The sequence below is a fragment of the Curcuma longa genome, chromosome 17 (genome assembly GCF_044706935.1).
Source record: "Curcuma longa cultivar G26 ecotype Majalengka, Jawa Barat chromosome 17, ITB_CL_G26_1.1, whole genome shotgun sequence".
In the NCBI taxonomy this organism is placed as follows: Eukaryota; Viridiplantae; Streptophyta; class Magnoliopsida; order Zingiberales; family Zingiberaceae; genus Curcuma; species Curcuma longa.
The window spans coordinates 2,298,660-2,311,868 of record NC_133877.1 but is presented as its reverse complement, the minus strand read 5'-3'; the positions used below and the strand labels follow the sequence as shown (position 1 = coordinate 2,311,868).

At 39.7% G+C, this 13,209-nt stretch overlaps 3 protein-coding genes across 3 annotated transcripts; 1 reads left to right on the top strand and 2 right to left on the bottom strand.

Moving 5' to 3' along the window:
• The first annotated feature begins 1,270 nt into the window (after positions 1 to 1,270).
• LOC141848620 (UDP-glycosyltransferase 88F3-like) lies at positions 1,271 to 2,849 on the top strand. Its single transcript, XM_074736667.1, is given in 2 exon segments — positions 1,271 to 1,501; positions 1,503 to 2,849. Coding segments are annotated over 2 exon segments (1,458 nt in total). The 5' UTR covers positions 1,271 to 1,283; the 3' UTR covers positions 2,743 to 2,849.
• Positions 2,850 to 7,480: 4,631 nt separating this feature from the next.
• LOC141811500 (uncharacterized) lies at positions 7,481 to 7,837 on the bottom strand. Its single transcript, XM_074699527.1, has one exon. It carries the CDS (start codon positions 7,835 to 7,837, stop codon positions 7,481 to 7,483), a length of 357 nt encoding a protein of 118 aa, XP_074555628.1.
• A 356-nt stretch (positions 7,838 to 8,193) lies between these two features.
• On the bottom strand, positions 8,194 to 9,535 carry LOC141812011 (uncharacterized). The gene is made up of 2 exons (XM_074700102.1): positions 9,180 to 9,535; positions 8,194 to 8,448 (listed from the first exon to the last, which is right to left on the bottom strand). The coding sequence occupies exons 1-2, from the start codon at positions 9,515 to 9,517 to the stop codon at positions 8,223 to 8,225; spliced, it is 564 nt and encodes a 187-aa protein (XP_074556203.1). The 5' UTR covers positions 9,518 to 9,535; the 3' UTR covers positions 8,194 to 8,222.
• Between the last annotated feature and the right edge of the window lie 3,674 nt (positions 9,536 to 13,209).

Sequence of the window (13,209 nt, the reverse complement as noted above, 5' to 3'; positions counted from 1 at the left end):
GTGGTTAGTACGTCTAAGTTTAATTCAATTGACAACGATATGATAGGTGTAAGGTTCGATCTTATGCCCAACTAGCTAAATTCGATGCCCAACCCCTTAACTAACTCGGCTCGACGTCCCGAACTCTAAACTTGAGCTACATGCCCGAGCTCTAAGCCAACTCCGGTTCAGCACCCTATTCCTAGACCCACCGACCCCCTCACTCACTCGCCTGGTCAACTGCCCTAGCTCAATGGTTGATCTTCGACTCAATCCCCTGGTCAATAGACTCCATAGTCTATTCGGTGTCCCACTTGGTGCTCAACTGGCTCTACTCCCGAGTGAATATGTGATCTCCCGCTCAAGTAGCTTCGTTCCGGCATTACTATCTCTCTCGACTTACCAAACTGCCATCAGACTGACATGCAAGATAGTAAAATATACAACGGTAGATCGCCTACTCTACTAAAATAGCATGGTCCTAGACCGTACAGGCATGGGTAGTAGTACCCTTAACTACCGCAGTGACATGATATTCTCCTTACCTTCGATATAACACCCTTTGATCGCAAATGAGATGTTCCCTCTGATGATTCCATATAATGACCCCGCTTTTTACCAGCGCAGATACGCACACACGCACAATCAACGTTCTCAGCTATTTACATTTCCGAGTTTTCTTCTTTATCTCCAATTACGGTCTGACTTGAGTATCAGATCGATTAAGTCAGGACACTCCCCCGGCTTCCGTATCCATCCTCCTTCTCTTTGCAGTTTGACAGGAGCTCCACTGTTTCTCTTCTGCCTGTGAGTCTTGCGTGATTTTACCATCCTCAGTCGGTAACTCACTCATAGATGATCTCAAACCGGAACAATATATATATAAGGTATACTCTGGATTTGATTGTAACTGTTAAAGGTTCATCATTTTTTTTATTTAGCCAAAAACTTGACTAATCTAAAAATCGTAAATTTGTTTCAAATATGGATCACGAACTTGTCTTGTTTAAATTTGAGCATGACAATGAAAGATCTTAGTAATTATGATCCCTTTAACTTAGTACATTTCCCTACAGTTAATTATACGTCAGGATTCAGGCACATTAGCTAAGCGCTTCTCTCATCACAATCTAGTCAAAGTTGCTTGCCATGCTTTGACTCTCCACCATTTCCCCGACACACCGCACTAATTCATCCAACCAGAGAATGCCACGTCAGGTTGTTTTACCATCGCTATAAAGTTGGCCTAATTTTAGATCCATCGATCATTGCAAAAGATCCGAAGAGAGAGTCTTGAATTATCTATGGCGACGACCGAGAACGGCGAGAAGGAGATGGTGGTGCTGTACCCGTCGCCGGGGATGGGCCACCTGGTCTCTATGGTGGAGCTCGGCCGCCTCTTCCTCCACCGTGGCCTCGCCGTGACCATCGTCACTGTCGACCCACCCTACAACACTGGCTCCACTGCCGCCTTCATCGCCCGCGCCTCCGCCGCCAACCCCGGCATCGCCTTCTACCGCCTCCCCCGTCGACCTGCTCCCCAACCCCTCCTCCCGTCACCGCGAGGCCCTCGCCTTCGCCCTCCTCCGCCGCTCCAACTCCAACCTCCTCGCCTTCCTCCGCTCCCTCTCCCCTGCCCCCAGAGCCCTTGTCCTCGACATGTTCTGCCTCTTCGCTCTCGACGTCGCCGTCCCCCTCCACCTCCCTTGCTTCCTGTTCTTCACATCTGGCGCCGCCGTCCTCGCCGTCTTCCTCCATCTCCCCTCTCTCGACGTCGCCTGCGCCCCTAGTAGCTTTCGCGACCTCGCCGGCACGCCGCTTTCCATCCCCGGCGTCCCCTTGCTTCCCGCCGACCACATGGTCGTCCCGTTGCTCGACCGCGACGACGACGCCTACAGAGACTTCGTCTACCTCACCAATCGCACGCCTGATGTCAAAGGCATCTTCGTCAACACCTTCCGGGAACTCGAGCCGCGCGCGCTCGAGGCCGTCGCCGCCGGTCTCTGCCTCACCGACGGCCGCTCCACGCCGCCGGTGTACACCATCGGCCCTCTGATCACCGAGAGGAAGACGGACGGCGGAGGCGAGTGCTTAGCGTGGCTCGACGCCCTCCCGAACGCCAGCGTCGTCTTCCTCTGTTTCGGCAGTATCGGGCAGTTCGAGGAGGAGCAGTTGAGGGAGATCGCGACAGGACTTGACCGGAGTGGGCACCGGTTCTTGTGGGTGGTCCGGAGCCCGCCGAGCCATGACCCATCCAAGCGGTTCGAAGCGCCGCCCGAGCCGGACCTGGACGCGCTGCTTCCCGAGGGTTTCCTGGAGCGGACGCGCGCTCGGGGGCTGGTGGTGAAGGCGTGGGCGCCGCAGTCGGAGGTGCTCCGCCACGCGGCGGTGGGAGGGTTCGTGACCCACTGCGGGTGGAACTCGGTGCTGGAGGCGGTGGTAGCCGGTGTGCCCATGCTGGGTTGGCCGCTGTACGCGGAGCAACGGATGAACAAGGTGTTCCTGGTGGAGGAGATCCAGGTGGCGGCGGCGGTGGAGGGGTACGAGGGGCTGGTGCCTGCGGAGGAGATCGAGACGAAGGTGCGCTGGTTAATGGAGTCTGAGGGAGGTAGGAGGCTGAGGGAGCGTGCGGCGGACATGAAGGAGATGGCGGCAGCGGCGGTCGGAGAAGGGGGGTCGTCGCAGGCGGCGCTCCAGGAGCTGGTGGCGCAGTTGAAAGGAGGCAAGAACGACGGAGAGCGAGTTGGAAACACCGACAGTTGACTGTCCGGTGAGCGTTGACCGTAGTCCACCACGCCCTTTGTGTTTCCTTTCTTTTATGAAATGAAATAAATTATATTTTCTTAAATAAAAAATAATAATTATTTCACTGTGGAATATTTCTTTTCTAGTGAAGCAATTGACTTGTCGTACTGCATTGAATTTTTTTTCCTACCACATCACGAGGTGTCTTTATTGGACGTCGAGGTGGTCCCCGAATCCTGCGCCCCAATAATTTCGCATATGGAGATATATTTTGGTTTTTTGATTTATCTGTCTATATTATTATCATATTTATTAGATCCATTATTTTGTTTGTGATGATATTCAATAAATTAGGACAGCCAGAGAGTGGGCCATTTGTAGATCTATATTAAAGAATAGAAGAGGAAATGTGGAGGGAAAAAAAAGACAATTAAAGTAAACAACTAATTCTTACAATAATTAAAGTAAATAATTATTATTAAAATATTTTATAATTAAATTTATTAATCAGGATCATTTAATTAAAAAGAGAGTAAGAAAATAACTTTCTATTTTCTAAAGTCGTTCTCTAAATACACCGTTTATTAATCATATGGACTCTGTTAAATAAAATCTAAGGGAGTAAATGAATTGTCCCCGGAGCATAGCTGAGTTGATACCCTTCTGTGTTGTGATCAACTGCAGTTTCTCGATTTACCTCTTCACATACGGTCATAGGACCGTTAAGGTGGTGGATTCCTTTTTTTTTACAAAAGAAAAGGAGTAAATGAATTTAATATTCATAAAAAATTTTAATATTTAATTTAATAAGTTTATCTATGTTCGTTCAATACATTAATTAATTAATTAACTAAATTTAAATATTTTTTTAAATTAGATAAATAAATTTAAATATATATATTTAATTTATTAATATTTATTGATAATATTTATCGATAAATTTTTTATTGTCATACAATCAAATAAGTTTTAAATATAAAAATTTTAAATAATAAAATAATATTTGAATTAAACTAAGTTCAAGTCAAGTTTAAACTAATCTTAAATTCATAAAAAAAAAATCAAATCAAACTCGAAAAATCATTTCAATAGTTTGTTTCATTTTAGATTTGTTTTAGTTTGATTTGACTTAGCTCAATTGGTATAAAAATTAAATGATAACTATGTTTTTATTCATCATTTTTATTATCTAATGTACTCAACATTGATCAATTATATTATATATATTCTATCAAATGAACTAATTATTAAATTAACTAATCATGAAATGAATATATTATTAAAATCATTAAATAAACATATTATTAAATGAACTCATCATTTAAATTTAAGATTATTAACACATAATAATATTATTAAAAGTTTATTAATACATAACATACTCTGCTAACTTATAACTTAAACAACTCTAAGAAACTAGATAAGTCACTACTACTCTCATTAGGACAGACGCTAGCGTAGTACTAATCAATAAAATCTCTATCTTTCTTGACTTAACTAGGGCATTCTCAAGCAGACTGACTTTTTGATTCTTTGAATCCATATTTAGATTCTATTTCAGATCCACCTCAATTACTTCAGGATCCTCTCAAGGAGGTGTTCCATTACTATCCACATCGTCTAAATGATAAAGTAGCTCTTTTGTCATCTCCACATACGTGATGCGTCCTTCATAGTGTCCCCATATATGTTGTGCTACTTCATTGAGGCGTTTCGGTAGCGATTGAACCAGAGCTCAAATTCGATAATTATCCAAAACAAGAAAATCCTGCTGCTCGAGTCACTAGAATAAATTATCAAGCCTTCTCATGTGTCCTCTGACTCTATAAACAGGATCATATACTATCTTCTCGATAGCCTCCCTTAGTTTATTTCACAACACATCATGACGACTCATAGTGTATATTATACGTGTCATTTGAAATTAAAATTAATATAGTTAGTACAAAACTGACTAATCAATAATAAAACTAGTTCATTTCAATTCAAAATAAGCATATAACTAACACACTATGAACACATATAAAAAATCAAGGAATAATAAATTTTCTCGATTTTATGAGCTCTAGTCGATTATTCGATCAACTACTGTATCCAGATTCTAAATGGTACAAGTGTGATCGACTCCTTCTAAGAATCCCGAGCGCTACTGCACTTCGTTTGCCCGAGTCCGATCAAAAACAGACTATAAAAGTCGAAGTCGAATTTGAATAGGTACATCTCGAACGACTCGACTAGCGCCCCCACTGGGCAAACCTGAGTCATGTTGTTAACGGAGTCCGAGTGCCCACTTGGCATACCTGAGTCGCTCGATTTGCAAACAATGCCGACTCCATAAGCCTCATAAGCCAATTGAATCTAGGTTGTTTAAGTTTGATTCCATGTTGTTCTTTTGATCAACCACTCGACACGTTGAATATCCTTCTTGACATTTTGAGTCTGAGTTATTCATGCCGATTTCGAATGGGATTTAACCAACTGTGAGGTCGGTACATCATCCCGAGTCTCATTTGACATCCTCATGCCGAAGCCACTCGGCATGATTTGATAGTACACGTTAAACCATTCAGCAGTTGTGCTCTTGAATACAAAAACAGAGTAGTGTACTCGACTAATCAAGTCCAAACATATTATCGAGTTTTGAATGCAAATTTAGTCCTCTTATTAGAACTAATTTAATTAGATTTTTTTTAAACTCAAATGGATTTTTTTTTTAATCCAATTCTATTTCAATCCAATTTAAACAATAAAAAAATATTACATCAATTTTAATCCAATTGAAATAATTTTTTAATTTTTTTTAAGAATTACTATTCATCTTTTAGAATCGTCACAGTCATAAGGTAATTTTATTTTTTCTCAAACAAATTTCTAAAACGATGAACGGTAAAAAAACACGTGAATAAAAAAAAAATACATGAACGGTATCTATATTATTTTTATATTACTATTCATTCTTTTATTAATAATATAATAACTGTTCAAAATAGTCAATTGATATTTATTAAAATATCAAATCTATATGGATGTTCATTGTGTTTATTGCTGTTCAAATCATGCTATCGAATAATTCATTGTTCAGGATTCATTCATTGTTCAGTGATCGGCCTGATCTACTCAAGTTTTCTACCGACCACCAAAGTAAATCGGGAAGCGCATACGGCGGTCAATCCAGATGCCCAGCATCCTTTGATTGCGTTCCTCATTTGGAAGAAAATTTTTATAAATACGCCGTAGTTGGGAATCGAACCGCGGATCCCTAAATCACAATCCGGCTGTCCTACCATTGCCCCGAAGACTCAAACCATGTTATCGATAATTCATTGTTCACTGTGTTTATTGCTACTCAGTAGTACTTTACCCATGACCATGCTATCGCTATTATTCCCTAATAAATATTGCTGTTTAACACCGAGCAATATTTTACTGTATATATATTCTGATTTATATGCAATATGTATTCGAGCATATATATCAAATAGCGATTTTTGATCTTAAACACGTTGGTCATGAGATAATAGGAAAAATAAAATTATGCATTTAAAGTCTACTGTTTTGATATCATTGTCGATTTGACATTAATTATTAAATAAAAATGATAAACATTTACAATGATTGTTTGTTGATCTTGTTCTTTTTTACTTGTCATCGAAAAGACATTATGGATCGGACAATCCTTCATTTTTCATAGACCAAATTCATATCGATAATGAATGTTCTTCCTCCGAAGTAATTTCACATAAGCTACTGAAAACATTCTATCACATCTCTCTGAAACTTAGACGCACACTTTTATAAAGGGGAAAGGTAGTGGGATAAATCACAAGACAAGTGGGCAGTTTTGATAACTATCCACATTTCCATTACCAATAGTTTGTGCACGCACATTTGCGATATTACCCAAATAGTTTGTGCACAGAAGCAGTGCACTATTTATTCTGTACACCCCGTGAGTAACTTATTTTTTTCATTTTAAATTTTTTTATATAATACTATAACCTAACTTAAAGTCAAAATCCTTAAATATTAATAAAATAAATAAATAAATTATAAAATGAAACTTTTCTCTTTCATACACTCGGAAGTGATCCGAACGTCAGAAATCTTCTATCACTGACATTGCGCACATATACAGATATGTAGTATATTAGGACTATATAATAAATTGATATCCTATGTGCGGTATATGACAAAAGTGATCTAAACATCCAAATGACTTTTGGACACCTGAAATATGAATAATGTCATTTTTTTATTTTTTTTATTTACGATTAAGTTATTTAAAATGTTCTCTTTAGATTTAAAGATTAAATTATAATATTAAATAAAAAAATTTAATTATTTTTTTATTATTAAGATGTGTAAGATTGTTATCCGCATTTCTTATCAATACACCCATGATTATTATTTTTTTTTTCTAATTTTATTATTTTTTTTCTAAAAAATCTTAATATTATAACCTAACTCTTAAAATAATAAACATGAGACTGTTGAAACACTTTCGGAAAATCTAGCTTATATATATAAGCGTCGCGCGTCCTACAAAGCTTTCAACTGCAAACGTGGCTCCAACACATTCCTGGCACTATCATTGACTTCATCTAAATGGTTTCAATCAAAAACAAAAACTAATCCAAAATCGTATCTAATCCAAAATATATGTGTATTTGTTCGAATTTCTTAGGCCATCTCTCATCCCCCTAAATTCAATTAAAATGTTAAGGACGAATCTCTCATGGCGTGAGAGAATTCCCTCTCATCCCTCAATGAATCCAGTGAGTCGGAGGACGGCGTCCCTGAAGTCGCAAACCCGCCGCCCCTTCTCCCTCCCGGCGAACGCCGCCGCCCTCCGCTGCACCATCACGTGCGGCGGCACTCCGCACTCCACGCTCTCCCCGTTGCCGCAGCTAACGGTGCCCCTTCTCCCTCCCGGTGGCGCCGCCCTAGGAGCAGGGATCCTGACGGGGCGAGACGCGGGCTTCCGGCAGTCGAATGGTCGCGCCGGCTTCTCGTCGCCGTCGTCGTCGCCCGCGCCTGGGCGGTCGGGCTCGGGCTCTGGCTCGGCCTCGGGCCACAACACGTCAGCTTCGGCGAACTCTTCTTCTTCCTCCATGTCATCCAGCGGGGGCAGGGCAGGGTTAAGTCAGCTTGACTTATAGGGCGAAGGCAGGAGTGTGATGTCACGGTGACGAAATTCGAATTTCTTGTGTGAAATTTATCGATGAAGTGAAGCAAAAATGTCGGCATACTTAGACATCTCCAAATCTACTCTAGACTTCATTAGCTGCTTAAACTTTCCAAGTCAATGGCCGATAATGAAGATAATGGTTGAAGCGGAGAAAAGTCGAATCTCGATAAAATCAAAGTAATATCTTTCTTTATAATGGTCAATCATAATTTTACGATTTAACTCTTCACAAATAGTCATGAAATTGATCGATGAAGTCGTTAAAGTGATAAATTCCACCTTTTACTTGTGAAGTAGTGATGAGAAAGTCTCAGAACGTACTTACGCGGAAGAACCATAGGAGAAGGAACGCCATTATGAGGAAAGCCATTAGCGAGTTGCAGACTGGAAGACGCCTCCAACAAACGATCCTCTCGCCGCTGTCACTTGGATTTTGGGTGTTCAACTCTCTCCTGGCATGGCCTTCCTCCAGAACCACCCTGCTGTCTATGACAATTGTGATGTTTTTCGCATTGGTGCCACAGATCTCACAGCATCTGCATCCACATTTGTATAACAGATATGATGATAATTCGATAAAATGCAAAGGTAGAATTCTGAGAAGAAGCTGGAAATTTGATTTCCTATTTCTCTAATGTGTCAAAGAAGCAAGAACTTGCTGATGCAGTAGAAGCAGTAACACAATAATGTATGGCAATGGATCTCCAGTACATGCATTTTATGAAACATTAGCAAATCAATAAGTTTGTGGATATGAACTAGCATGCATTTAGCTCTATGTCCCTGTATAATCTTTTCTGTTATCTTTTCCTCCATTTTCTCAAAGCTTTCCAACAAATTAACCTATATGATCACAGATTTCTGTTATCTTCATTTTGGACAAGAGTTATATGGTCATATTTCAGTATAAATGCTTAGCATCTGGGGGGAAAAAATCACATTTATCTACATGACTACATGATGGGGAAACTTAATGTGATTGTTTGTCAAGAACAATTATTTCTGGCAGTAAATAAAGGGGAAACTTCAATGTTTGATGTCATAATCAATAGAAATAAGCACAACTCCGGAATTTTCTGCCACTTTAATCAATAGAAAGCTTGAACTAGCAGTGAGGGAAACGATTCATGGCCTAAGAACTTGTCGAACTAGATCTAGAATCAACTTTGTTGGTGTTACCAGATTCCAGACACCACAAACGAGATGAGGGAAGAGGAACTCAAGGAGATGAACGCAGATCAAGCAAAATCCAAAAGTCAAGACGAACCTGTTGCCCTTTACCACAAACCAGGCCTCAGCGCAGTGGCGGTGCGCGACGCCGAGTTCGCCCTTGCAACGGCACCCGAGCAGGATCAGCTCCGAACCCCCCTCCTCCCCGGAACGAGAACTCAAGTGGCAGATCCGGCACATCCTATCCCCCTTCCGCTCCCGGTCGCCGCTATCGCCGTCTGCCTCGCCGCCGCTGCATCGCCCCACGCCGATGACCACACAGGCGCCGTTCTCTGCCGCCGGTGCGACGGCCGCCTCCCCCGCCGTCTCTGAGGCCTCCGGCGCCGCTGCCGCCGAACTCGATTCTGCTCCATTTCGCCGCTCGTTCCCCGTCATTCGTGGAGAAATCGAGGTTGCTTCTCGCATTGAAGAATTCGGAATCGCCGGAGCTGCAAGACAAGCGAGCGGAGATCAAGAACCAATTTCGACAGCTATAAATCTGCTCTCAGTCGATTTAAATGAGGAATAATTCGAAAAGGCGGATGATGCGTAGCGGTAGTTGGAATTATCACAAGTTTAAAAGTTGAGATACCGAAATCGATCCCCACTTTTGGCTCCCTCGAGCAAATCTCACGTACGGCGACTCGCTAAGCGAAGCGAAGAAGCTCGGGGTCCACAAGGATTGATGGCTCCGGAGTCTTGTGGGTGTGTTATTGGGTAGGCGTCGCTATCGGATTCTTAGGAAGGCCGGCAAGTAACGAAGCGGTAGGGCCCAGAAAAGATAGGAACAAAACTCTAGACGGAGAACCCTAACAGAAATTAAAAATGACCCATCTTTATTTTTATTATGAGATACTCTATATTATAAAAATATTAAAAGAGTCTCATAATATATATATATATATATATTTATTTATTTATATTATAATTTAATATATATAAAGTTATGGAACACTTTAATGGTATCTGACATTAAAAAAAAATCTTTTTTTAAGTGATCAATTATAGTTTTTTGATTTATCTCTTCATAGATAATCATGATCGATCATGTGAAACTGCTAGAGCGACAGATTCTATCTTTTACTATAATTGAATGTGAGTTTAATTGGTTAGAGGGTGATATGCTTGTTAAAATAGGGCAAGAGATCAATTCTCCACGGATACATGCACTCATGAAAAAAAACTCATCCCACCCCTAGCCATTTAGCAATCGGCTATAAGCTAACCCCATAAAACCTGGGGATGGGCTCCATCATACATGATTGAGTTGCGAAAACTTTTGGATAGGTATCCTATATTTGAATTTGAACTGAATTCTTTCTTGTTAAAGAATCTCTTTCTAGTTTCTTGAAAAAAAATAGGAGATTTTTTTGGAAGAAATATGAGTTGATGCTTTTGATGACAACATGTTATTGGTTGATAGTTATGCTTGTAGGGTCAAATCAATGCATTCTAAAAATAAATATTTGAATATCAATCTCATCGACCTTAGAAGTATCATACAAAATTCCATCAATCGAATTGCTTTTTTGAGAAATATGAGATATCTAAGTTGTACATGTAAAGAGATCTATTAATTGATGACAAGCATGACTATATTTCTTGGTTTCAATATGACTCCTTACGAGTATTATTTCTGTTCGTGCAGTTTGCATAACAGTCAAACTCAAGTTTTGATGAATAACAAATAAGTTAAAGTTAAGTTTGTTATGGATTTAACCTTCTTACTAAGTGTGCAGGTTGAAAGACTTAGAACTAGACACTAGGCTAAAGTTCAAGATGATTGAGTCTTGGTAAGAAGTTCAGTTGGGTCCGCGGGGCCTGACAACTGGTTGAAAATCAAGTTGGCAGAGACTTGACAGGAAGACCAGGGTGGTTGAGCCTTGACAAAAGACCTGGTGGGTTAGAGAACTCTAATAAACCTATGTTAAGGTAAGTAAAGTAAGTCACTAAAGGAGCGAACCAGTGAGGACGAGTTCCATTTTGAAACTTTAGGCGCGGTCCAACTTAAACCCATTTGGGTAATCTAAATTGAGATCTGGTTAGATTCTGGTCTGGATTAACAAGATTTAATTAACTTTGAATATTTTGTATTTTAGCCCATTTTATTATTATACTAACTCTGTTTTGCAGGGTTTATTTTGTATATGGACTAATTAATTTTGCAAGTGAATTCTACAAAATTACTCCTCATTATTATTCATTTTGCTAATCTGAAATTTTATTGGAGGATAAAATTATTCCCACCTATAATAAAGTTTTAAAGAGGATAAAATTATTCCTACTTATAATAAAGTTTTATTTGAATTATTCTTTGTTTACTAATTAAAGCCACATTACTCCTCGACTATAAAATTATTTCTACCAATAATAAAATTTTATTTAAATTATTCTTTGTTCCTGAATAAGATCACAAGCAAGGCATGAATCAAGTTTGCATTTTTAGGATGAGAAGTGTGATTAACATTTACGGATCTAGATAAACTCAATAGCGCTTATATAAAGCTTCAATCGGTGCATGAATTAGATAACTTCAACCAACGTCCTCCTTTTGCGGTAGCCCGAGCTTTAACACGATCATGTCCAACTTCTGTTGGAAGATCATCCTCAACATCCAAGCTCGTCCAGAAATTTCTACGTGTTGGGTAACGAAATACTTTTTAATTTTTATTTTTTTTACACTTATTTAAAATTTGAAAGTGTGGGGTTGTCACACTTTCAATTCATTGTATTCACCTACTCTACCAGATGTTTTTTTCTGGTAGAGAGATTTAGTGGATTGCCCACAGGAAAGGTCCAAGGGACATGGGCCTTCGAGTAGGAGTCGTCGGAGGCTCCAAACGTAGTAAAACCTTTGTGTTGGCTTGTGTTGTGTGCACGATTTTTGATGTACTTAAAATTTCTAAAAGTCACATGATTTATCCCCCTCTCACGTGCACTCGATCCAACAGTTTCCATATATTATTATCTAAAAGTAATCAAGTTACTAATGACAGGATGAAATTAAGAAATAACCTCTTACGTGCGAAATTATAAAAGATTTCCTTTAAGATCAAACAATTTCATTGAATTGAATATTATTGTATGTGTGATAGCATCTACTATATCAGGAATATCAATAAACTCTAATTTTTATAATTGCTCAATATACCCTCTTTTAGCTTATAGGTCTATTTCTTAGTTCAAGATCCCTTTTACTAACAGAAATAAAAGAATTAGTAGATCTGTTTCGCCTAAAATGAGAATAGGCTAGGGTTATAAACTTATAATCATGGGATCAACTCGATCATCAGATTATAAGTTCATTCCATACCGGATTAGATCGAAATAGAGTTATATACATTTTTATTATGAGGATGAGTCATTTGAGTGTATGTAAATAGATACTATATATTATATTCACTTCTTTCTTTTGAGAGCTTCTGTTGAATCAAGAAATAAATTTGATTTTACATCTTTTTAATATATGTGTTCCTGCTTGAGATCATCTACGTGAGTCACCGATTGAGGGTAATAAAATAATGCAAGACCCGCAATGCAAGAGAAATGGTGGACCTCCTGTTAGACTGCAAGGAGAAGGAGGGTGAGCACAAAGGTCAAAGGGTATCCTGATTAACTGCTCCGACGTTCAAGTCAGACCATAAACTAGAGATGAATAAGAAAACTTACAAATGTAAAGAACTAAGAATATTGATTGTGTGTGTGTGCGTACCTGTGCCCGCGAGAAGCAGGGTCATTATATGGAGACATCAGAAAGAACATCTCATCGGCGATTAGAGGGTGTCATATCGAAGATAAGGAGAATATCATGTCACTGCGGTAGTTAAGGGTACTACCACGCATGTCTATATGATCTAGGATCATGTTATTTTTAATAGAGCAGGTGATCTACCGTTATATATTTTACTGCCTTGCATATCAGTCTGATGCCGGTTCGATAAGCCGAGGGAGATAGTAATACCAAAACAGAGCTACTTTGGTGGGAGATCACAGATTCACTCAGGGGGTAGAGCCAGTTGAGCACCGAGTGGGGCACCGAGTAGGTCACGAAGTTGGTTGATCAGAGGGTCGAGATCAGCTACTAAGCT